General features: G+C 42.9%; 1 protein-coding gene across 1 annotated transcript in view; it reads right to left on the bottom strand.

The window, feature by feature from the left end:
- Positions 1-1,498: 1,498 nt before the first annotated feature.
- LOC137524938 (acetylcholine receptor subunit alpha-1-A-like) overlaps positions 1,499-27,283 on the bottom strand; it is a 33,092-nt gene continuing 7,307 nt past the window's right edge. The window contains exons 2-9 of the mRNA XM_068245467.1: positions 20,623-20,768; positions 19,608-19,652; positions 19,251-19,360; positions 17,652-17,847; positions 14,112-14,349; positions 10,928-11,151; positions 6,288-6,527; positions 1,499-3,623 (exon numbers count right to left, since the gene is read on the bottom strand). Of these exons, the coding sequence (XP_068101568.1) occupies positions 3,492-3,623; positions 6,288-6,527; positions 10,928-11,151; positions 14,112-14,349; positions 17,652-17,847; positions 19,251-19,360; positions 19,608-19,652; positions 20,623-20,768 (1,331 nt within the window). The 3' untranslated portion in view covers positions 1,499-3,491. The remainder of the gene's footprint in view (positions 3,624-6,287; positions 6,528-10,927; positions 11,152-14,111; positions 14,350-17,651; positions 17,848-19,250; positions 19,361-19,607; positions 19,653-20,622; positions 20,769-27,283) is intronic.

The following is a 27,283-nucleotide window of genomic DNA, read 5'->3' as shown; positions in this document are numbered from 1 at the left end:
GGCCCCTCTCTGAGGAGCAGGGGACCCCTGCAGGAGGACTGAGCACCCAAAGGTTGGATGACAGCCAGAAGGGTCGGGCAGGCTGGGTCGGCAACACACAGGCAGATAAGGTACAGAGACAGGAGACAGATTCAGTAACCAGGGACAGGCAGGGTCGGCAACAGTAGATCAGATGTGCGAAGGTACCGAATCAGAAAACAGAAGAGAAGTCAGGAGAGATACAATTCATAAACAAGATATCCAATAATGCCTAGTCTTGAGTGTGAGGTCCGTGGTCTCACACCCAGGGGCTGGTCTAAGGAATAACACAGATGATATACAATATTCCTAGTCTGGGGTGTGAGGTCCGTGGTCTCTACACCCTGGAACTGGTCTAAGGAATAACACAGATTATATACCATATTCCTAGTCTGGGGTGTGAGGTCCGTGGTCTCTACACTCTGGAACTGGTCTAAGGAATAACACAGATGATATACAATATTCCTAGTCTGGGGTGTGAGGTCCGTGGGTCTCTACACCCTGGAACTATGCTAGAGAATAACACAGATAATAATACAGTGAACTGGCTAAGTGTGGATTCCCAGGTCCTCCTGGTTCCACCACACTGAAGGATCTGACTACGGTCTGAGTGCTAACACATAGGTATTCGCAACGCCAGACAACCAGCAACTGAACAGCAAGAGATATATATAGTAAAGCGCTCCACAGCGCCGCCCAGCTCCCATCAACCAATCACCTGCTGAGCTGGGATCAGCTGACCGCCTCGATCAGCTGACCCTTCTCCTATTGGCATAAAGAGCCTGTCTTGCGGCGCACGCACGCGTAGCTCTTCATCTGTGTGCACTACTAGGTCCAGACAAACCAGAAGCATGTTGCTGCGGGGAAACCGCCGCTCTGTGCGCGGATTCCGCCACCTCACTACCAGAACGCGCGGCGGCTTCTCCGCAATCCGTCACACTATGCTATACTGGGCTCCTGTCCTTTTTTTTGTCTTTTTACATCAAGGTCCCTTGATCTATCCCTCTCCACCTCCAGCTCTACTTTTCTGTGCTGGTTCCTTGATCCACACCTTTTACCTCCATCTGTACTTTTCTGTGCTGATCCCTTGATCCACCGCCTACACCTTCATCTCTACTTTTCTATACTGTCCATGCCTCTGGTATTCTACTTCTTGAATCTTTTTTGTCTTCCATCCTGCTCTAGTTCTTATCCAGCTGACTTGCTTTCCATAACTACATTAATGTGGGAATTCCTTAACCCTGGATATAACTCTGCATGTGTGAAGTTCTCCATATTGTTTGCAGCTCCATCTTCTTTCTGGTTTTACATAGTATCTAATATTCCAAGGGGATCATTCATAATTCCCCCCCCCCCAAAAAAAAAGAATAATGGATTGTATGGACTGAACAACATCATACACAAATAAAGCAGGAAAACAATCTGACACGTCTCTATATTGTACAATATTTTATTTTTCACTTTTTCTTTGAATACATTGTGATATTATTTACAAAACAAGCTATATTGTTTTTGGCTTGATTTAGATATTCAGAAACATATTTACAACAAACAAATAAGAAAAACAAAACTTTTTAATGTGTCAAACTAAAATGTGTTGGAGAGCAGCAATATGTTCTATCAATTCAAGGAGATGCTGTGAATCATTTCCATCAGTGAGTTCCCCAGACACATTAGGTTCCATTGCAGGTGTAAATAGACAGTTTGCAGAGAAGTAGCCTGGGACTCAGCCAGATTCAGCCTTGATAATAGGTTAATACCACTGCTGGGTCACAATTAGATAAGCGATGACATTCCCCAAACATAGTACAAGACCTATTCCACAGGGCCGATTCATAAAGCATTACCGCATTCAGTAATGCAGAAAACAGCTGACTTTACTGAGCACTTAGGAAAATGTCAATTCATAAGCCAAACCTTTTTCCGCATGAAAAAAAACAAAAAATACCGAGCAGTACGGTAAATTACAGACTTGTGCGGTAATTGCCTCAACACATGTCAGTAAATTTCAATTCATAAAGCAGACATCAAGCAGTAATGACGTGAAGCATTACCATCTTCTTTGAAGTGGTGAAAAGAATGCAGAGAGAAGACTGTGGAACGTGACTCACAGGCAGAAGCAGAGGCAGCTGTGACTGACAGAAGCAGGGAGCCAGTAGAAACCGTCCCTGTTCTCCTGCAAGTCTGAATGAGGGAATCTGACAGGACCCGCAGCCTTCGTCGGCGGGACAAGCTTTTAAACTCCCCAGGTAGCAGCAGAGTGAAATTGGAACAAAAAAGGCATCCCCTGAATACCTTAGGCTGTGTGTCTGGTTTAACCTCTTGGGTTCCTGTTAGAACCTAGAGGGGAAAATCACCCAAGCAGGACACGTGTAAAGTTTCTTGGACTTTAATCTAAGCTGTGGCAATTAAATAGAATGTTAAAGAGGAACTTCAGCCTAAACAAACATACTGTCATTAAGTTACATTAGTTATGTTCATTAAAATAGGTAGGTAATATAATCTCTTACCCACCCTGTTTTAAAAGAACAGGCAAATGTTTGATTTGATGAGGGCAGCCAACTTTTTGGTTGAAAGGAGGTGACAGGGAGCATGAGACACAGTTCCATCTGACCTGTGTACCGATAACCCCTCCCAGTTGCTAGGCAACGTGAATAACAACATAGGAAATCCCATCATGCTTTGCACAGCGTCAGGGGAAAAAAGCCCAGGCAGTTTTCTTTGATGGGTGGAGCTTAGCTAAAAATGCAGCTAAAAATGATGCTTTGGTAAGAAAAATTCTGATGCTGTGAAACTGTTAAAGAAACACCAAGCCTTTTCAGTTCTGCAGAGTAGATTTTTAGTCCGGAGGTTTACGTTAAGAAAGACTAATAGACAGATTCAGAGCAGAATCAGAGCAAGCATAGGCAGTATAACAAAACATGTACATCTAAAGGGATGTTGGGATGCCTCACAATGCCCTTCTGTGTTACAGCAAAGGTTTTTGTCTAAGGGCTTCAGTAATTTCTATCGCACCTGTGAACATTTTTATGAATTACAACATAAAAGTCTAAAATACCGAATGTGGTATTTTCCCGACAAGATTTTTCTTTCGCACATCATTTTACGAATTGACCCCTATGGCACGGTACCAGAGCAAGAACATAGTCCAATTCAGGAATAAAAGGTAAAGACTGAAGGAAACAGGTTAGTAGAGGGTTAGTTGACTTTTGTGCCAGGTACCAAGTCTTTGCTCCTCTTGCAGAATACTTGGTTGTAGCCAAGAACCAGTACTCAATTCTGTCACACTAAATCTATCTGCAGGGAAGAGGCTAAAATTCAAAATACACGTGAAAATAGAAAACCAACACATAAACGGTTCTGCCGTCCCCCAATGAGTAAACTATGGCACTAGCCCTCAAGTGCCCAACAGTAAACATGGACCTAATCAGAAGACCGGTTCCAGGCTACTTATTTTTGCTTTATTCACTGTCTCAGCCTTGCATATGTAGCTCAATGAGACGTCCAGCAAACACTGCCGCTGTTCCAATGATACAAACAATCATGAAGACTGCAAGAAGGAGGTGATCAAGGACCATTGCTGAAAATATCCATTCTTCTGATGCCTGCAAAAAATAAGGCACAGTTCATCACTAAGGTTTGAGAAATAGGAGCACCTTTCAAAACATTATTATGTAGAGACGGTGTAGATCTCACTCAAACCAACCACACTTATATTTGGGTTTAGCCATTCTCGTTTGAACATACTATTCATTGTCCATAAATCAGGATTGCCTCACCAAATCTAGACAAAATCTGATACAAGATAGTTGTGTATGTGGGCAGGTTTGAACCTTATGAAATATCTTTTGATGCAATGTTGGGCTGGGAGATTATGCTAATTGCCATAGATGTAAGTTTATGGAAATGAATCATATTGGCCTCAATTCACTAAGCTTTATTAAACACTTTATTGAACGTTTGATAATTTACCTCATGGGTAAAATCTAATTTTGAATTCACTAAGGTGTTATAGATTTATTGAACATTTTATCGATAAAACGTTCAATAAATATATAACACCTTAATTAATTCAAAATTAGATTTTACCTAAGAGGTAAATTATCAAACGTTCGATAAAGTGTTTGATAAAGTTTAGTGAACTGAGGCAATTGTGTTATAATTATGTGATTATAACCAACAAGGATGGCCAACAAGGATTCCGATTTTAAAGAACAAGGATTCCGAACAAGGATTCAGATTTTAAAGAGTCTATGAAGATCGTCAGAAAATGATATTTAAAGTTTTTGGAATCTTTATGAGTTTACAATTTCATATTTCTATTTATTTCCTTTAGTCACAGTAAACTTAGACAAGAGAAGACATCGAACATTTACAGTATATTGTACTTTTCTCCCGCCAGACCCACAGCACCAGAACCGCAGGGCAACCAAGATCATTATAGAGTCTTGCCCAGTGATTTCTTACTGTTATAGAAAATGGCTTGAGCTGGGACTCGAACCCTGGTCAAAGGCTCAAATCCTAAATCAAAAGCAACAGCCTTACCAGTATGCTATCCAGCTGAAATCAATGTACTGTGTAAGACTGGGTGTGTCCATTTTTTGAGAGTTTCATATTTTTCTTTTTTATTTATAACAAAGCTGAGCATTTGCAAAGTGTATTGCAGCATCTCTGTTAAAGTGAATGTGTGTCCAACTGTTTATGGAGTGAGACTCAACCAATGCAAGCATCTTAGGGGAAGGGACTGGCACAGTTTATGACTTATTGTCAGTAGACCAGAGTCTACTAATCCTGTCACTAATATTACATGACTAGAGATGGTGAGCGGTTGGCGCAGCATAGTGATGGAAAATTTACCAGTTGTGTACACAAGTTAGATGAAACTTTAGCGAGATGAGGATGTAGAATGTATACAGTGGCCCCCGATTCCCCCGATGCCTTGGCCAGCTATCAGCCCGGTGAATCAATTCAGATGGGCGCTGGCTGAGAGAATTATTCTACCCATTTATCTTGCGCAACGCTCCTTTGCCCCTCTTCCCTACTCCGAATAGCAACAGGACATGTAGCTAGCCTACGGTCTTGCAGTCTAGCGTGAGGGGGCCATGAATGCCTTAAAGTACATCTGAAGTGTAAGTAATATGGAAGCTGTTATATGACAGCTGACATCTTTCCTCACTGATCAGGAGCCATGGCGATTGGCTCCTGATCATGTGATCACTACAATCGCCAGCTGATCGTAGTGATCAACCTAAGCAGCGGAAGTAGGAGGGGATGAAGAGGACCAGGACTCACCTTCCTGACATTCCCCCGGTGATCGTCGCTCCCCTCCGCTCTGCCAAGCACCCCTGTTCGCTGTGACTCTGTTGTGTCCCAGCTTGATGATGTCATCAAGCCGGGACCCGGAACCTAGCTATCTATACTGGGGATACCGCTGCCAGGCTATCTAAACGCAAACCCCCCCACCATGTAAAAAAACCTCTAGTCCTTAAGGGGGGTTAGGCTGCTGGTCCACAGGAGATTAAATAATATACATTGCGTTACTGTCCTGCAGATCCTCTGCCTCTAATACTTTTTTCCCTAGACCCTGGACAAGCATGCAGATGTTTAATTTGATTAACTATATGCTGGTTTCAGGTGTGGGATTCAGACAACACTGACGCATGAAAGATCAGCAGGACACCAGTCAACTGGTATTGTTTAAAAGAAAATAAATATGGCTGCCTCCATATCCCTCATAATTCAGGAGTCCTTTAAAGTGTACCTGAGATGAATAAAAAAGTAATACATACCTGGGGCTTCCTTCAGCCCCCTTCAGGACGATCGTTCCCTAGACGTCCTCCCAGGTCACCTCAATCCACTGCTAGGTGACTCGGTAAATCCACTAATCGGGGTGAGTCAGTGCATGCGCAGTCCGGCTGCACGCTGACCTCCATCGCCAGGAGAGTCCTGCGCCAGCGCAGTAGTACTGTGCAGGAGCCGAACACTCCAGGTAACAGGGGCGTGTAGCTTGGCTGCAAATATGCAGTATGCCCCATCTGGCGGATTTACTGGGCCACCTAGCAGAGGATCCAGGCATACCGGTATGGCGGTGAGGGAGCCAACGGCCTGAAGGGGGCTGGAGGAAGCCCCAGGTATGTATAACTTTTTTTTTTAAATCATCTCAGATTTCCTTTAGGTCTGAAACTGGAAATTAGTACAATATGCCCTCCAAGCCTAGGCATGTACAGTTACATATTCAGAAACTTCTCCCCTACAGCATGTTTCTTTACCTTGTTTGATTCCTGGTCAGAACTCATGGACTCTGCTATATACTTGACTCCCTCTATAGCGCTCTTGACATCAGAGTTCTTTAGTAGTGGCGGTTGGTGGCTTAGATTGGCGGGGTCCATTTTTCCAGAAATATCGGATATATCAAAGTCTTCTGAAAAGATCTTCTTTCCTTTCTTCTCTTGTGCAGGACGTTTCATTGTTGAGAAGAACATTAGGTTTGGAATGATGTCTGTAAAAATCTAATGAAAAAAAAAGGTGATGGTAGTTGATAATTACAAGTATATGAACAGATATTAAAAGCATGCCAAACAAAAAGATTAACCTGTCACTGGAGGCACAGACACAAATGTAGTTTTTAGAAAATCTGTTATCCCCTATCATCACCTCTGGGAATGAACTTGCAAAATCTGTGACATTTTGTGGCTGAGAAAACTACACTGTTACCAGAAAAGAGATTTGCTCAAAATTACATTGAAGATATATATATATATTTGGTAAAACAGGCCTTTTCACAAAATTGCATTTTCTCATGCCTTTTGATCTCAGTGCACTTTGTGAAAATTCTCATTTTTGAGACAGCATAATTTTCCTGCCAAGCTTTGGCAAAGGCAGTTGGAGGGGCTTTGTTTGACAGAGTTGATGATCTTTTACTTTTCCTATAATTCCAATGACTAGTTATTGAGCTCTGAGATGACATAGTAGTGTGGATGGACTGGATAGTGGGGCCACTCACTAGCTTATAACCACACACAACTATAAAGAAAGGTGAGGTAGATGCTTCTGAGTGTATTGATTTTGCTAATAATCCTTCACTATATATTAAAAAAGCTGTTGATCTACATGGGCCACTTCCTGGTCACTGGAGATGACATCAGAAAGGTGTGGCAGAAGATAGGGGTGTTTTAAGTGCTTCAAGTCAACCCATCCTGGATGTGGCTGAACTAGAGAAATTCTTGCCATGGAAGTTATCTCCACCCCCTCCTCACACCAGTTCAAATCATCCACATATCCCACACAGCCAAATATGAACTCACATCCAGGCCTGTTCTGCAGCCAACACAACCACATGCATTACATCACAAATCCAAAGTAGTGATACAGACAGCAATAAAAACCGCTAACAGATGTGGCTACATGGACACTTTTGTTTCACCCAATGAGAAATCCACATGACAACTGATGCATTGCATCACAATGCCAGTACAAGTATGCAAAACTGTTTTTAGTGTATATTATCCATCTTGCCACCTCTGTTTTAGAATTTTTTTGCAAGTTTTGTCCACCCATAGTAGAGGTATGCTACCCCTTTTTCTGTCAATCTACAGAGAGTGACTTCTTAACCTTAGTGGGGTCAGCTCAAATCTCCCCACTTGCCTATGCAGTGGTTGCCTTAGCTGTAACCCACCTTTGAGAGTATAATTTAATGCAAAGTACTTCACATTTATATAACTGTAACATTCTACACTATTGTGGGCTCTTGATTTCCCCTTTTGTCTTTCTATGGTGTTAAATGTCTGACAGTAGGAAATAAACCAGTATTCCTTGATGCTAGGGGAATTCTACAGAATTTTTCTCAGTTGTATAGCTTCCTTGTACCGCTTTAGTTTTGCAATCAGATACTGTGAGTCATTCGAGACTAGTTGTCCTCTTACTCTCCCATGCCTAGTTTTACCATTCATTCTTGGCTGTTTAGTAAACTCTAAAAAGAGTAGCAGGGTTCTCTCTCTCTTTCAATAGTAATAATAGTAAAAAAGTATTATTATTGTTTTTAAACTAAGCTTATGAAATAAAAATATTTATCAGTGCTACATGTCGTTAAACTTGATCTAACCTCCTTGGCGGTAATGACGAGCTCAGCTCATCCATTTCCGCCGGAGGGCGCCGCTCAGGCCCTGGTGGGTCGATCTTCATCATTTTTTTTTTAAAAACACGCAGCTAGCACTTTGCTAGCTGCGTGTCTAACCTGATCGCCGCCGCTGATGCGCCGCTACCCGCCGCGTTAGAGGCCCCCCCCCCCGAGACCCAGTGCGCAGCCTGGCCAATCAGTGGCAGGCAGCGCTGAGGGGTGGATCGGGACCTCTGATGACATCACGACGTCGATGACGTCATCATGATCATCGCCATGGCGACGGGGGAAGCCCTGAAGGAAATCCCGTTCAGAACGGGATTTCCTTATGGGAAGATGCGGCGGCGGCAATCGGAAGGGTGGGAGGGATGCGGAAGGGAGGTGGGAATCATGTAGCTAGCACTAGGCTAGCTACATGATAGATAAAAATATTTCAAAAAATAGTGCTGCGCATCCACCCTGGCGCATTTAATAAAACACCAGGGTGGTTAAGATTTTACTGTTAGTTCAGGTGAATAGATCTTTTTAAAAGTTGATAGTGTTTTAAAGTAAACCTGTAAGGAAAAAAGTGCCCCATGGGGTACTTACCTTGGGAGGGGAAAGCCTCTGGATCCTAATGAGGCTTTCTCCATCCTCTTTAGCCTTGGGTATCCAGCGCTGGCAGCTACCAAAAATGCACCAATAGGCTTGTCGGCGGGTACGCGGGCACAGAAGGAGCTTTAGCACATGGCAATATTTACCAATCTGCACTCCTGCGCAGGTGCAGTGCACAAGCTTCCCCTCGGGCTCTGGTGGAACCTGATCGGTCTACTCTACTGTGCAGACTCAGACGGCTCACACCTGCACAGTAGTGCGGACCTGATTGGGCTCAGCTTTTTCCGCTGGAGCCCGAGGGGAAGCTTGTACTAGGCCTGCGTAGGAGAGTGGTTTGGTAAATATTGCTGCACACTGTTCTGGATCCCCAAGGCTTAAGAGGACGGGGAAGCCTCATTAGGAGCCTAGTCACCCCCTCCCCACAACTCCATCAATATACACACCACCTTTGATGCAATAATGCAGCAATACACCTAAACTATTGGTCACCGCGTAAGTTTGGGCACCCCCATAGGTGGTTCTGGCACCCGCTATTTCATAGGATGTATCTAATGTCCAAATTTTCCCTTATAGCCACAATTAATGTGGAAGCCTATGGGGTGCCCAAATGTAATAGATTGCGGAAAAGCCACCACGCGGACTGGCAGCTGGTTCCGCATTCAGCTCAGCGATTTACACGCAGCGGCATGTGGCTGATGTGGCTGAGCCTTCTAGTGCACACAGATTGAGGAATACACGCGCGCGTAGAGAGGCGGAACCTTTATGACAAACGGAGAGGGATCAGCTGACCAAGTTGGTCAGCTGATCTCAAAACGGGTGGCTATTGGTTGATCAGCGCTGGGTGGCGCCAGGGAGCGCCGCTCTATATATAGTTATTGCTGGTCAGTCTCAAGTTGTCTGCCGTTGCGAACACTTACGTGAAAGCACTCAGACCATAGTCAGATCCCACAGTGTGTTAGAACCAGGAGGACCTGAGAATTCACACTGAGCCAGATTACTACTGTGTTACTATTGTGTTATACTTCAGACTAGTTCCAGGGTGTTGAGACCACGGACCTCACACCCAAGACTAGGGACACTGTGTTACTACTGTGTTATACTTCAGACTAGTTCCAGGGTGTTGAGACCACGGACCTCACACCCAAGACTAGGGACACTGTGTTACTATTGTGTTATACTTCAGACTAGTTCCAGGGTGTCGAGACCATGGACCTCACACCCAAGACTAGGCCTTATTTGTTATCTGTTATGACCATTTGCTCTGTTGACCTCTCTCTTGCTTTCTGATTCGGTACCTCAGCACATCTGCCTACCTGTTGCCAAACTCTGCCTGTCCCCGGTTACTGAATCAGTCTACTGTCTCTATACTTTATCTGCCCGTGTGTTGCCGACCTAGCCTGCCTGACCTTGTGAGCCATTACTCTCTCTAGAGAGATAGGCCTTCCTGCTATTCAGCCTGGGGCTCCATCCCCTTGGAAGTCTCAGGCTGCTGGAAGGTCTTCATACTTCCCAGAGGGAGGTGTTCCTCATACTGCCAAGGGCCGCCTGCTCCTCGGGTGGTCCTACTCAAAGTCATTACTGTTGCACCAAACACTCACACTATAGGTGTCCAGAGGTTAGTCATATCTGTATTATTGGTGATTCTGCAGGTTATCAATAATCAGGTATACATCTGTATTCTTGGTGATTCTGCAGATCACCAATAATCAGATTCTCTCTGTGTGCTGACACCGATCGTTACACCAAACTTCTACAGTGCCTTCGGTGCCCAAAATTACCATCACCGGCTTTTGCACCATAGAAGAGAACCAAAGGCTAGGAGAGCTGAGGCATTGTATCCCCATGGCTGAGTTTCTCTGCATGAGGAGGTGGGAGGAGTCTTATGATGGTATCACTTGTTAAAGGAAGGGTGGCCATGGTGGCCATACTATTATGGGAGTAGTGGTGTTGGTTACTTGAAAGTAACATGGTGGCTTTTTATGTGACCCATGGTGGCATTCCATTGCCTCACCACATGGAAGGACATAAGGAGCGGGTATTATCAAAGTTTCACAAGGAAGGTGGGGGGACTTATGATTTGTAGTCACGCCCCTAATTTTTCTATTGTGAAAAAGTATTGACTTTCAAAATGAGAAAAAACAAACAAACATACATTCCTTTAAGCTTCCATTGTAGGTAAATTCAAGCAGAGTGGCTCACCTTTCTCACCCATGGAGGCATTGTGTGAGTGCTTGGGGTGCGGAAGTGGGTGTTGATTACCATGACGGTAATGATAATGGCTGTGATGACAATTATCATTGTAAACAACATGTACTTTCCAATCAGCGGCACCGCACTGGAGGTCGATGGGATCAGCTCCACAATCACCAGAAGAAACACAGTCAAGGACAGCAGGACAGAGACGCTAAGAGTTATTTTCTCACCTATAAGAAGAACATGGGATTGGTACACACATTCCACTTAGCAAGGGTCCATGAAAATATTCAAGGCAGAATTAAATTCATCTAAAGTTACAGGTACAATATACACTACGGTTAAAGGTATAACTGTCTTAAAAGTTCTACCTTTTATTTCCATTTTTTTTAAATGACTCGCAACAGATATAACGAGAAAGAACTTGAACTTGATAGGCCATGCTCTTACTACCTTGCTTCTTTCATGGTGTGTGTTCTGTTGTTTGAAAAGGTGCTACAGCAACTTTGACAGCCTACCAATTTAAAAAGCATCACACTTCCCAGATCTATCATTGTCAATTAGATATTGATCACAAAATTATTCGTAAGTATGGGGTGTATGCAATAAACTGCACAAACATGTAAAAAAAAATCCATAAACAATTGCCTTATGGACTCAGCTATATGTATGTCATTAGTATTACTGTTATTTTAGTACATAAGGGCTTGCAATTGATGGGACACACAAAAAAAAAAAAAAAAACAGAAGGACTAATGGGCGAATAAAATAGGTGGGTTTTATTTATAGTAGCATTGCTTATTTAAAAACTATAGGGGATGGAATTGGAGAAATAGTGTATTTTTTCATTTTTTTTCTTGTATTTGCGCATAAAATGCATAGAAGATAAAGTAATTACTGAAAACATGAATCGCCCACAAAAAGCCTAAATTGTGATGAAAACACAAAATATAGATCATTCAAGTGTGAGAAGCAGTAATAAAGTTATGGCCAAATGAAAAGGAATAGTGCAGACAGGTAAAACTGGCTTTTGGTGTTAAAGGAGTACTATCGATTGAAACGACTTTTTTTTTGAATACTCTATATTAGTGTACACATTACCACTAGTGCTAGGGGCACTTTATTTATTCACCCAGGTCTCTCTCTTGCTATCCTTGCTTAAAAATTCATTTCTCACACAGCTCCTAGTAGTTTGGGTCACCCTGAGCTGCTTGGTTACTCTGTCACACAGCTCACAAATATATTTCACTGTGTCACTCACAGCATGCAGCAGACATGAGGAGAAATAGGCTGATCTGAGGTGGTAACAGGTAACTAAATGAGCTGGAATATAGCTGGAATATAACAAGCTATAAACAATAGTCTGTGTTTACACTCAGTCTGGCTGCCTGCTTGTGGTGATTCACTCCAGGCTGCATCCACTTTACAAGCTGCTGAGAGGGGCAGACCACTGTCTACAATTATCATTATTAGTATCTTTATCAGTCAAGAGAAGCAAAGATAATAAACACACATTGCTAGAATATTTAACCCCTTACCACCATATCAATAAGATTCTTTCAGCAAGGTGATAATTAAACTATAAACTGAGGAGTTGATAGCAACTCCCCTGTGCAGACATGGTCTTAGCCCTCTGGGAGCCCAGTATTAGATACATTTGTATCCAACACTGACACCAAAACTGACGGAGGATTTTACAGCTGAGAGGAACAGCTGTGTGAGGAATCAAATTGCTCCTAGTACTTGTCCTAATGTGTGCTACAACATACAGCATTTAAAAATAAATGCATACATCGATAGTATTCCTTTAAGGTAAAATGGCCTGAAGGCTGGAGTGGTAAAAGTACACCTGAACTAAGATGTATATGGAGGCTGCCATATTTATTTCCTTCCCTTGCGGTATGGACAGATATATCCGTCCATAAAAACATGCTGTGAACAGTATAAACATGCATACACATCAATACTCTCCTGCACTGTATACTAGACCCTTGCTTGACACATTTTGGCAAGTTACAGGGAAAAAAAGTTTTAAAAATAAATGTTATCACTTTTTGCACAGAAATCCTGGGAAAATTGAACGCCAGGGAGGTAAACAACAGCAGTTGCCTGGCATCCTGCTGATCTCTCTGGTTGCAGTAGTGTCTTAATAACACACCTGAAACAAGCATGGAAATAATCTAGTCAGAATTCAGTCAGAGCACCTGAGCTACATGCTTATTCATGGTCTATGGCGGAGGGTAATCAAGATAGGTTGTCCAATCGCTTGACTGCATACAACGGTTAAAACACCAGGGAGTCAACTAGTCAGCACCTGGGACCAGAGAAGTTGCAGACAAACATACTCAAAGCAGAGTCTTGACCAGCATTTAAAGGCTATAAAAGGCATGCAGGCCTTTGTCTATTGCTGAGGGTAGCCATACATCTAGTGATGCTGCGGGTCGATTTACCATCGATTCGATTATTTTATAGAATCAGATGCGATGCGGTGACGCAACATATCTGCCCAGTTTATGATTCGACTGGTTTTGGGCTGAAATCAGTCAAATACATCGATCAAACATGCTAGAAAATCTTAATTGAAAGTGCTCAATTGGGCTCAGTAGTAGTGCCATTCGATATTGCGATGACCAATAGATGTGTCCCTCCAAGTGTAAAATATTCCCCCACCCCTAGTACCTGTGCTCTTTTAATTCTCACCTGTCTTGGTGATGTCACTCCCATCCTCCTCCAATAAGGGAAGTAGGGAGAGCGCAACAGGAACTATACTCAACGTCCTCCTCCTGTCACCCCTGTGAGTTACCACAAGGCTCTTTACCCTATGGCATTAGATGCATGTGTGTGACATCACACATGTGCCACGTGATACAACAATCGCAGTAACAGTGGACACAGGGGTGATGGAAGAAGAGGATGGGAGTTGCACCAGCAGACAGGTGAGAATTTTCGGAGCACAGGCACAGGAAAACTAGGCCAATTCCTGATAGAGTAATCAATTGGGAATCAGTGTTTGGTGTATGGGCAGGCATCTGGTCAAGGTGGTGGTGACGGTGGTGGTGGTGGGGTTGAAGAATTATCAGTCTGTCCCTGTCTGTGTGGAGGGACAAATACATGGGGATTCTCAGTTGTCAGTGTTAGGACCAGAAGTGCTAAGTGGTTATGACAGAAATAACAATTGTAGAATACATACATGACCCTGTAGGCAGATAGAAGACCAAGCCAGTGAGGAAGGAGAAGAGCAGACAGGGGATGATGACGTTTACAATAAAGTACAGAGGAAGACGCTGCATGAGGAAATGATAGGTGATATCCAGGTATGGCCTGTCAGGGCAGCAGTCATAGAAGACCCAATGCTTCCAGCACTGATAATCCTTCATCAGCCATTCTCCGCTCTCCATGAAGTTGCTCATATCAGGCCGATCGGACTCCTTAAAGGATTAAATCCACACAGAACAAAGTAAAGGGTTTAAGGTAAAATGGATAAGAACGTCTCAAATAAGACAGTAGAATAATACGCAGCAGTAGAGACTAACGTTGGCCCATATCTTGTGTAGTGTTGGGCGAACAGTGTTCGCCACTGTTCGGGTTCTGCAGAACATCACCCTGTTCGGGTGATGTTCGAGTTCGGCCGAACACCTCATGATGTTCGGCCTTTTTAGTTCGGGTTTGCCCGAACAGCTCAATGCCCAGCCGAACAGGCCGAACAGGGCCCCTGTTCGGCCGAACAGGGCCCTGTTCGGCCGAATACTGCCCCCCTATGGGGTCGCAGGCATAAGGGGGGAGCATGCCCCGGTCGCGGGGGGGGGGGGGGGGGGTCGGAAATTCCCCCCACCCCCTCCGCTAGCGCTCCCCCCTCTGCCCGCTTCCCCATACAAAAATGTTCCGTAAAGTTCAATAGTACCTTCAGTGGCTGGCTGGCACTGTGGTGTGAGTGAGTAGGAGGAGTCCGAGTAGGACGCGTTGAGGCCGGGCAGCGGGCGGTTCAGCGGTAGTACCCTTGTGGTACTTCCGCCCTTTCTCTGACCTCACGTCCTCTACGTGATGACGCATACGAGGGTACGCGTGACGTATGCAGAGGACGTGAGGTCAGAGAAAGGGCGGAAGTACCACAAGGGTACTACCGCTGAACTGCCCGCTGCCCGGCCTCAACGCGTCCTACTCGGACTCCTCCTACTCACTCACACCACAGTGCCAGCCAGCCACTGAAGGTGCTATTGAACTTTACGCAAATTTTTTGTATCGGGAAGCGGGCAGAGGGGGGAGCGCTACCGGGGGGTTGGGGGGAATTTCCGACCCCCCCCCCCGCGACCGGGCATGCTCCCCCCTTATGTCTGCGACCCCATAGGGCCCCCAAAAGCGGGATGTTCGGGGGAGTTCGGGGTTCGGGCCGAACATGCCGAACATCTGGCCCATGTTCGGCGAACGGACCCAAACCCGAACATCCAGGTGTTCGCCCAACACTAATCTTGTGCAAAAAAATGAAGAACTAAACTTTTTATGTTTTTATGCTCTTTTCATGTGTATTCTAAGCCTGTGGATTTCACTGCTGCGTGTGTAAACAGAAAACCAATAAAAACATATTCTGTGTAATGCTTAACCGTTTATGCTCACGCATTGTGGTAACAGATAACATTTCAGGCAATTGGTGTTGCTTAAAGGAACATTATTAATTAACATGCTTTTTTTTCAATTGAGATAGGAAATGTTTGGGAAGTGCTGCTAAGTACTGGCGTATACATATGAATTCTTATCTCTTTGTTTACTGTTATCTATTTCTTTTCACACTTTTCTGTTGGCAGACTGAGCCATGAGGGGAGGGAGAATTCCCTCACAGTGCAACTGTTAACTCTGTGTGTGTGTCTGCCTGTGTCTCTGCCTGAGCTCTCTGCAGAGAGCAGAGGAAATGTATATTATGTGCAAGGTAAACATTTGTAATTGTGTGTGTGTGAAACATGGCACCTAACAGGCTTTTTATATAACATATATATTATATAATAATAATTATATAATATATATTTTACCTCTGATATTTAACAAGAAAAGTAGGAAAATGTTTACACAGCTACTTAGACATTATTTGTACATTGTTGGGGAATGTCGGCAGCAGGCCGCACCACCCAAAACAGTCCTTCGCGGATTACCATGTTAATACGCGGTAATCCCCTTCTGGCCAACAGCCAAAAAGGAAGTGACGCTCGCTTGCATGCACTTCCTGTTTCAGAAATACCGAAGTGCATGGAAGGGTATTGTAACAAATATGCGTTCTTGCATGTGTGCTGCAACGCGACCGCCATCATTTTTTAAATCCCTGCATTCCCATAGACTTACACAACTAAGTTCCGGTCCGCCGCACGTCAACGCAGGTCGACGCATAACCCCCCAGTAACATAGATCTATCCAAGCGTCTAGGATGCGGCGAAACTGACACTTCCATCGCATCGCGCTGTACTGCATCAGTATGTAAGTCCCCATAGACTTTCATTGCCCTGTGGTGGGATGAGGTAAAATTACCGCACCACACTGCCCCAGTGTGAAAGGGTCCTGAGTTGTCCTTTAACTGGGGATTTCCAGTACTAACTGTGGAATAAAACAGGTTACTGATTAAAGACTAGGTTGCATGCATTGCACTGTGCACCTTAACGTCAATGTAGCATGCTACTTTTAAAGGTCATTTAGAGGCTTAAAACAGCTCAGTTTTATATTGTTTTTAATGGCTCACTATTATGAAAATAAAGCAAAATTTAGAAACACGTACATGTAAGATGTACATTTGTCCCAAAGTAAAATGCACTATAAATTACTTTCCAGAGAGCGCTCTTGTAAAGAGTTAAGGAAAAACTTGAAAATCCCAAACCCTGAGAGATCTGTCAGATTTCTACAACCTACTGTAAGTGGCAGTGACATAGAAAAAAATATTTATAGTGCATGTTTCTCTGGGAGAAATGTAAGTCTTATATGGATGTTTTACTTGTTTTTTTTTTATATTTTACATTTTTTCATGATACTGGTCCTTTAATTTGGGGGGCAGCACTGACTTTAATTTTCTCTTGTCAACACAGTTGTTGAGCCAATGAGCCAGTTTTACCTAAGGTGAAGTTTTCATACTTTTTGAATACAGATTACCTTATATACTCGCGTATAAGCCTAATTTTTCAGCACAAAAAAATGTGCTGAAAAGTTACCCCTCGGCTTACATGCGAGTCAGTGGAGCAGAACGAATGGTGGAGCAGGTTTTGTTACTGGCAAGCGGAGCGTAAGGATTGTGCACTAGTGTTCCTGCTCTTGCCAGCTGGCTCCCTGTGGTGTCCGTGCCCCTATCCCCTGCAAAATGGTGTGCGGAGTGTGCTGCTCAAGACTACCTGTGTCCCCTGGCTTGTGGAGCAGAACGTGCAAGCAACGTGTCAGTGGTGCAATGATTGGGGATTCTTCCTGTGTGGCTATCACAGTGTCTCATATCTATGATGCCATCTAATGGCATCTTGAAACACAGCTGTATTATCCTTGGGGCATATCTGGCTATGGGGAGAGTGGCTGACTTGTACTGGGGGCACATCTGCCAACTGTGGAGGGGGCTGTACTGGGGAGGAGGCTTATACTGGTTATACTTTTTACTGGTTTCTGAGGGAAAAGTGGGCTTATATGTCAGTATATATGGTATGTCATGCACTTGAGAAAGTGTTCCAGCATTCTGCATGCAATAAAGGAAAAGGATAATGATTGATGAACTTACTGGGTTTATAACAACTACTGTACCATCATAGCTCCACGTTCCAAGCTTCATGCTGCAGTTTTGCTGGTCGAACGGGAAATAAGTGACTATCATTTCACAGTAGCTCTTGAAGATAGCTGGAGGTGTCCATACAATTTTGCCAGTGTAATCCAGGAGGGCCTTAGTTTCCTGGACAATGGCAAAGTCACCATCAGCACTATGAAAAGCAAAAGGAATATTTAATTCATGAGCACAAACAATAAAATAAAAAAAAACAATTATTTGATTAGCAACAAATCTTTTATTTTAATATGCCCCATGCATTTGGAACTGAGGATATTGTTACAGTATTGTGTACTCCCTGATAACATCTCACCATACAGAAGGACACATGAAGTGACCTTGATGTTAAAAGCTGAATTCAGTATGCCCCTACACTTCTTTCATGCAAGTTAAAGTCGATCTAGATGAATTGTCAACATACACTGATCACAGCAGCTGGTGCTGGAAGCAGCCATCTCGCATAATAATGTAATATCCAGTTCAGCCTGTAAACATACACTGTTTTTTTTTTCTGAATTAGCAGCTTTCTGTCAGTCTATGCTTCCATACTGGAACTCCCTGCTTCATATGAGGTTTATCTCCTGCAGTGAAAGATAAAACAATCTCTGGGCAGCCTGGAGAGCTCACTGAGGGCTGGTTCACATTGTGGCGATTCTTCAGCGCTTTGCTGATCACCGGCGATCAGCAAAGCGCTGCTACAATGTATCCCTATGGATACATTCACACTGTAGCGGTTGTGATTTTGATGAATTTCATTCTATTGAACCGGATTCACAAGTGCAAATCGCGCTGAATCACAAGATTTTGTCCACAAATCGTGATTGCGGAGCGGAATGCAATTGTGGGCAAAGCGCCAAGTGTGAACCGGCCCCGAGACTCATTGTGGCATGCCAATAAAGTTAAAGCGGACCCAAACCAAACATTTTTTTTAATTAAAAAATATTTAGTTGCACCACTCTGACACATGCAAAGAGAAATAAACACTCCTTCAAACCTATGAACATTTCAGTGCATGCTTTTCACCCTTCTCTTTTCATAGCTAGGGTTATACTGGGGGCAGCCATTTGCAATTCCTCCATTGCCGGACACCATCTACTCCACCAGTTTGCCGGAAAAATCCCAGCAATTTGAAAGGAAGGGAGGGGTTCCTCCAATAAATGTAAAATATTTTATATTTGTCATCATGCAGCTGAAAAAAGGCTGCTATTTATAATTATAAGTTAGAAAATAGATTTTATTTCTGAAATCTTGTATTTTTAATTTGGGTCCACTTTAACAGAAGAAAATGTATGTAAACCTAATAACACTTTCAGGGACTTAGAAAATACAGTAATTTGTTCTTCAAACATAAATATACAGTAATAGTATGGCTAATTTAGTAGAAGAAGGGACATTTTGACTTAAGTTTTGCTTTTAACAAAAAATGAATGGTGGTCAGGTGTTTTATCTGTATGGGTTCTTCAAGGGCTGTAGTATAATTATTTCACTTCCTGACTTTCCTTTCTCACAGCACGTCAATCTGCTCAAATCACCAAGAAAAGGAATACGAAGTCTTACTTGTTGTATAGAACTAGATCAGGCCGCCAAATATCCCCGGAAAGAATACGAACTTTCTCTATTCCTCCATATTTTTCAGGGTCCCATTTTAGATTAACATCCACCCATTGCTAAAAGAGAATGAACATTGCAAGGCAACATTAGGCTTTAATATACAAACACTGATAACCTACATAGCTTTTCGTTCATCATAGATTTTGCTAGATTTATTTTATAGACAATCAGTTCATTCTCGTGCATTCACCCACAAGCACTCATGCATAGAGTACACTTTTTAGCATGTAAAACTTGGCGTTTTAAATATCTAGTGGCCTCCATGCTTGACACAAACAAAATGACTTAACATGAGTTACAAACCTGTTTGAGTCGTACGTTTGTTGTCACTATTTGATTGACTTCATCCTTGAAATGAAAGAGGACACATGAACAGCTATAGATAGGAATTACATTAAGCTCCAGTTTCCAATAGATATTTACATTATTTAGTAGATTACAAATTAGCTGACAAATGTTAAAGAAAACCTTTTAGAAATTCTTATATTTGGAGGTTAGGTTTGGGCAGTAGGTGGGATGCAGTTGGTGTTAGTAGCACGAAAGACATTTAGGCTGTGTTCCCATTTGAGCAGAGAACCAACATTTTTTTCTTTTTTCTCTGCTCATCGCCAAACAGACAGTGAACGGCTCCTATTTTGTAAATAGGAGCCATTTACACTTGTCACGCTGGAACGGATTGTTGCAGTAAGCAGATCGCACTTCTGTGCAGACCGTGGTAATCTTGGGAAGGCTGAAGCATCTACATTCTCCCATACAGCCTATGGGGGTAACGCATCTGCCCTGGGCTACAGCTGGATTATGGCGGACCATTCGTGTGGACACTACACTGTCGCTTCCGCTGGCCGCACATAGTCCAGCACAAGTGGGAACACAGCAGACACAACAGTTGGGGAAAATTAGCGTCAGATGTGTATGTGTGTGTGTGTGTGTGTGGGGGGGGGGGGGTTTGGGTGTCAAATCAGATATGGATTAGATAGGTGTCTTGGAGAATGAGAGATTAGAAAAAAATCTCGGCTTTATCTTATCTTTATCTCTGGTTACTTTTCAAAACCTCAACCATGAATGTTAATTATCTTTTTAACTACAATGACTTTGATTCTCTTTTTTTGTTAATAGTTTTCAATATTGTGATTTATTCTGTGAACTACAAGTAGATTTATGATAATGGAACAATGAGATTTTTGTTTTATATTTATTTAATATCATAACCTTAGGGCTGCCTAGGACAGTCAAAGTTGTTGTATGAGAAGTGAGAGAGCACCAAATAAATATCTTGTTCTACTTCTACTGTCCTAACTCAGTGTCATTGGGCTCATACCACATCGATAAGCTGGATAAGCTGCAGACCAACTGTTACAACAACTGCATCCTTAAACTTGTGAACTGGCCGGACGACTTTGTTATAGTTGTCAAAAAGGTCTTTAAGAAGACGAGATTCATCGTCAGAGCCGAAGATCGTTCCAGCTGTAAGAAAAATACAAACAAATCAAGTTTTTTATTAGCATTTCACTAGTGAAGAAAAAGGTTGGAGTTGTTCAAATAAACTCTACATGCTGTTGTGTGGAACAATAATTATTTCAGATGACAGTGTACAAAAACATGTATGAGCTATCTGTCAGGTGGCCTGTATTGCTTTATGGTGTGTGTGTGTGAGTGTGTGTGTGTGGGGGGGGGGGGGGGGGCTTGTGATAATTCAGCTTTGAAGAGAACCTGAACCGAGTAAGATTATTTAAAATAAACCCATGGGCCCATGTGCAATTAGCTTTTTCTCCAGAGTTTTCTCCTAGCTGATATTTTTAAACTTGTCAATAAAATGCTTTATAAGCCACCAGCAAGCAAGAAAATGCTGAAAATAATTTTTATAGTACTATTTCACCTACTTTTTGGTACTTTTTTTAGTTGAAAAGTACTGAAAAGTTATTTTAAATCCAAGATGAAAAACTATCTCCTAGGAGAAAACGCAGGTGAAAAAGTGAATTGCATATGGCCCATGATGTACCGGCAAATGTATATTACACACTCACCTCATCATCAGTTCCTCTCAGAAGCTCACCACTTTCTTCTTATAATGATTCCTTTTTATTTCTGACAAGATTTTGTCAGAACTGAAATGTATAAGTTGTTGTCAGTTGTAACTAAAAGGACAACTGATGTGGAAAGTAATGTCCATGTTTCCCTATGGCTCAAGTTTAACAGTGTGCTGACCAGGAAGCTGTTATGGGGTAATGGCCATTTTCAAAATGCAGGACAGAGAATTGCATTGATCACAGTGGATAAACAGGACACAGGAGAGGAGAAAGAGATTGATAAGTAAACTACACGGGAGGTAAGTATGATGTGTGTATGTTTATTTTGACTTTTAATTTTCAATTCAGGTTTGCTTTAAGATTTATCAATCCCTGCCAGATACTGAGGAGGACCAAAAGTCCGAAACAGGCTGTCTGCATGTGGGGTGTTGATGTGGCTCTGTAAAATGTAAAGCTATAGGCGTGTTATACACCAGCGGTTCTGGATGCAAGTCTGGCTTAAAGAGGAACTGAAGAGAGAGGTATATGGAGACTGTCATGTTTATTTCCTTTTAGACAATACCAGTTGCCTGGCAGCCCTGCTGATCCTCTGCCTCTAATACTATTAGCCATAGCCCCTGAACAAGTATGCAGCAGATCAGGTGTTTCAGTGGTTCAGACTTATAAGTCTGATCTGACAAGACTAGCTGCATGCTTGTTTCTGGTTTTAATCAGATACTACTGCAGAGAAATAGACCAGCAGGGCTGCCAGGCAACTGGTATTGATTAGAAGGAAATAAACATGACAGCCTCCATATACCTCTCTCTTCAGTTCCCCTTTAAAGAGATAATTTGCATATTCAGTAGAAGTGCATTGTAGGTAACCACAGATGTTAACCACAGATGTTCACTTAAATCTGAATTATTACAAGTACATTCTGTTTTAAGAAGTCAAATCACACCAAGCATTGCATTTTTAGGATGGCTTTTTGGTCTCTTTTAGTTCCTTATACTTTCCTAGTGGGTCACCCAGAGCTGCTTAGTTACTCTGATTAATGTAGGTAATTACTCCACAGCTACAATGCATTCAGCTCTGTGTTGCTAATTACTCATGCTGGAAGATGGGAGTTTACGTGGTGTTATTGAACAGGTTCTATTTAAGAGAGTACATCAAAACGCACCAACTTCATTTAAGGAAAAACACTTGACTTAACCCACAGGCCCATTTATTCATTACTGGTTTCAGATTGAAATGGAGATGTAAACTTTATTAGCATAAGTCATAAAAAAGAAAAAAAAACGTCTGTAACACTGATAAGCGGCATAACAGTTTATTTTAAATAAAAAAATGTGGCCTTTCTTGATCAATGCAGTCTTTAGAAAATTCCATTGAAGCACATGTCAGAACACCCTGATTAGATGTTTACATTTTACCATCCATGAAATGCAGGGCTAACTAAGTCTTTCTCAGGTTTCGGCACCGCAGTTACGCAGCTAAAAATACTCCCTGCTTCCTTTCACCTGCAGCTGCCAGTCAGACATATCCTCTCTATGTGTTAAGTAGTCTAAAATGAATACCATTTGTGATGCCCTTACAATGTGGAAAACATAGCCAAAATATAAAATACTTCAAGGGGCACTATGGCGAAAATTTTTTACATTTAAAGTATGTGCAAACATATAAAAATAAGAAGTACATTTTTTGTCAGAGTAAAATGAGCCATACATTACTTTTCTCCTTTGCTTACAGTAGGTAGTACAAATCTGACAGAAGCGACAGATTTTGGACTAGTTCATCTCTTGGTAGGGGATTCTCAGGGATTTATTTATTTTCAAAAGCACTTAGTTAATGGCAGTTGCTTTGTCCAACTGCCAAAAAACTGTGTAGCATGCAGGGAAGATGGCCAGCATCATTGTTTAAATCCTTTTTAGGGAATATCTTTTTAAAGAATAAAAGCCTTGCTGAGAATCCCCTATGAAGAGATGGACTAGTCCAAAACCTGTCATTTCTGTCAGATTTCTAAGTGCCATCAACATAGGAGAAAAGTAATTTATGGCTCATTTTACTCTGGAAAATACATTCTTCTTATTTGTTTATGTTTGTACATGTTTTAAATTTTAAATTTTTCGCCATAGTGCCCCTTTAATATATGACAGAAAGGGCTGTACTTCCACTGGTCACCACTTTCTCGATTTTGCTTTCTAGGGTACAACTTGGCCTGCTGGATCCACCGTCTTACTTCATTTCCTATGTCTCAATCTCCTCTGTAGTCTCCAACCTGTGTAGCGCGGGACGCGGTCATTGGAGGGATGACAAAATGCGTTGTCCCAGCACCCGATTACACCCAGACCTTGATATGTGCTATGCAAAGTATAGGAACTGAAGTGGGCAAGACAGAGGTACCAACAGAACCACACTGGGCAGGTACAGGTGGGAAAGTAAGACAGTTCATGTCAACAACAGGGGATCAGGAAAACACGGTACAGAATCTCAAAACAAAATCAATTTATACACAGTACATCAGAATATAACGGTGCCAAGGGATGAGGCAGTAGCAGGTTGAGAACAGTTCCAAAGGTTAGTCCAGGCAGCAATGTGATAACAAAGACAAGAGGCAAGCGAAGTCGTACACAGAAACTCAATAGTAAACACACTCAGCTGAGTAACACAAGGCAGCTATCCCTATCACGGGTGAGGGGCTCACGGACAGGCAGACTAATATAACCTAAGGCCTAATCAGGCCAGAACTACAATACCCAGCAGTCTCTGCTGCTAAAACAGATGGGTTGGTCACTGTCACTTTAATTGAAGCCTGCACTCTAGTGGCACCACCAGAGTGTATAAGACAGGTGCATGACCATGCGTGTCCCCGCATATAGATGAGTCTGGCAGTGCGTAGAGAGGGCCCAAACAGTTCACTGGTGGACAGTTCCCAGTGAATTTCCTCTGTTTCGCATTCTCAGCGAACTGCGAACATATGGTGTGTTTGACCCGCCCCTATACATCATCATGGAACCAAACTTTGACCCCTTACCTCACAGTCAGCAGACACATGGCAGCCAATCAGCTAGCACCCCCTCTTAAACTTCCCACCCACCTATTAAAAAGCAGTTGCGGTGGCCATGTTAGATTCATTCTCTGCTGGCTGCTGACTGTTAGTGAGAGCAGGGTCAGATTTGCTGCAGATAGGTAGGGAAAGCATTATCTAGGCCTGTGTTCTTGTTCCTCACTTGCTGTGAAAGCACTCCAAACATACCTTTTGAGGGCTAGTACATCGGTCTCCTGTGGTTTTTTTGTGTGACACTGCACAGCCCACTGACACCCAGAGCTGTGTGCACACTACTGCTGTTGCTACATTAAAGAGAACCCGAGGCGGCATACTGAAATCCTAATAGGACCCAGAGGCTTGTAGCAGTAGTGTGCACAGCTCTGGGTGTCAGTGGGCTGTGGAGTGTCTCACACAGAGAAATTATTATTATTATTATTTAGTATTTATATAACGCCAATATCTTACGCAGTGCTGTACAGTATATATATTGTCTTGTCACTAACTGTCCCTCAAAGGAGCTCACAATCTAGTCCCTACCATTGTCATATGTCTATGTATATATCATGTATGTATTGTAGTCTAGGGCCAATTTTTAGGGGGGAGCCAATTAACTTATCTGTATGTTTTTGGGGTGTGAGAGGAAACAAAGTGCCCGGAGGAAACCCACGCAGACACGGGGAGAACATACAAACTCCTTGCAGATAGTGCCCTGGCTGTGATTCGAACCGGGGACCCAGCGCTGCAAGGCAAGAGCGGTAACCACTAGCCTGCTATGTTTATGTGCGGCTTGTCAATTAGTCTCGTAGCATCCCCCCCCCTAGATAACGCGCTCCCCCCCCCCGGCGCTCTCCACCTCTATTAGCTTCCTCCAATAGGAAGCCAAGCTGCGGCCCAGGAGTACTGTGATTTCTGCCCTTTAAGGATTAAAACCCGACTTTGCGTCAACTCCGTAATTTTTGTTGGGACTTTTGGAATAGATTCCCTGCCAGCATGCCACAGTCCAAGTGTTAGACCCCTTGAAACAACTTTTCCATCACTTTTGTGGCCAGAAACAGTCTTTGTAGATTTTAAAATTCCCCTGCCCATTGAAGTCTATGGTGGTTTGCATGTTCGCAAACATTTGCGGAAGTTCGAACGGGAAATTCTATGTTTGGGACATCTCTAGCAGTGCCCATCTGCAGACGTGCACATCCTCTAGTGGAGCCACATCGTACGGAAGAAGGAGCCGGTTGTTCGGAGTCTCCTCAGGAACGCTGCTGTAGTAAGTGCGTAACAGGTGAATTACACAAAAGGAAGGGGAGATGATTAGTTGCTAGGGGGTTATTGTAAAGCTTGCTAGAAGGGATAGTATAGGATTAATCACTGTACAGACATGTTGCTCATTTATCTCCAAATTAGCTTATACTCTTTTATAGAAAGGGGAGGACAAGTGGGGTGTGCCTTTCTCCAGGAATTAATCAGAGCGGAGAATGTGAGCTAGACCTTCTCATCCAGCATCAGTGTCTGACCCCATGAATACTCTTCTGGAGCAATGATCAAATTCCCAATAAACACACCCTGAGGCCGGCTTCACACTGCATATTGGCGGTGCGTTGCGTCTGGCCTTCTGGGAATACCGTGTTACTAAAAAATCTGACCAATGTACCACACACATGTTACATTTTTCCCCAATTATGAGAAAAAAATGATTGAAAACTCAGAAAAAAATTGCTTGGGTCTGTACAGTCTACCACACACCATTCAATTTTCATATAAATTGATCAGAAAAATTCAACACTCCAGATCTTCATTTATAGAATAAGAAGGGGAAATTCGATTAGATTTCTCAAACGAATTAAAAAAAAAGCTTTCTTTTTTTGGGGATAACGATCGTATTTATTGAATTGATCTAAAATTGGATCTTTTAATTGTTTGTGCGTGGCCACTTTAGGCCCCTTTTACACTTAATCGGTCGCTCTCAGTTATAACTGAAAGAAAACTGATTTCTTAACCAATTAGCATTCCTGGACGTGAGTTTCACGTCATGCTCTGTCCCTGCCTGCATTCCCAGACGTGAAACTCACGTCCTGCAGTCTAAGCAGCGCTGTGCGCGCCCGCGAGTCCGCGCGATCCTCTCATTGGTGCATGTGAACAGAAGTTCACAGAACCAATGAGATCGTTTTTACTGTGAATGACAGCTGCCATAGCCAATGGCAGCTCTCATTCACACTGTGACAATGTAAACATTACATTGTTGCCACCTAAAGCTGCTGAAGCCTCAGATCTCTCGTCAGTGTGAGATCTGAGGTGGAGCAGCTTGTGTGCAGAGCTGTGTGAGCTGTGTGATCCACTAGTGAAAATAAATTATATTTGATTGCTGTTTTTAACCCCTTCCCAGCCTAACTATCCCTTGTGTGTTCAGTACACTGTACTGATCACACTGTACTAATCTAGCTGATCTAGCTGTCCTAGGCCCTTTTTATACTGCCCCCCTCCCCCCCCCTATTAGTGTTTTAGTTTGCTGACCCCTTATTGATCAGTTGATCGTCATATGATCATCTGATCTTCTGATCTCATCTCTCTCCCCCTCACATCACCGTCCTCTCTTCTACTTCCATCTCCAGCACTTTCCTCATCCTCATTTAAAAAAAAAAAAAAAAAAAAAAAATCTTTCTATCTATTATCTCTTTATCTTGTTCTGTACCCTATTTATAAAAAATGGCAAAGAGGCGATACACAGAACAGGAGATCGTTGCCTTGATGGAAATCAGCGGCAGCGACGAAGAATCTGACTGCGAATCTGACGGCGAAGAATGGCTGCCGGTTGAACATTCCGACCCGCTGTCAGACGGCGACTCCAGCTCTGATGAAGGTGAAGGGCCATCAGAGCAGGCAAGAGTTGCTACTGTGCATCCTGTTGTCACTGCATCAGTTCCCAGTGGCA

Source organism: Hyperolius riggenbachi, chromosome 7 (assembly GCF_040937935.1).
Source record: "Hyperolius riggenbachi isolate aHypRig1 chromosome 7, aHypRig1.pri, whole genome shotgun sequence".
NCBI lineage: Eukaryota > Metazoa > Chordata > Amphibia > Anura > Hyperoliidae > Hyperolius > Hyperolius riggenbachi.
This window is presented reverse-complemented; position numbering and strand designations above follow the sequence as displayed.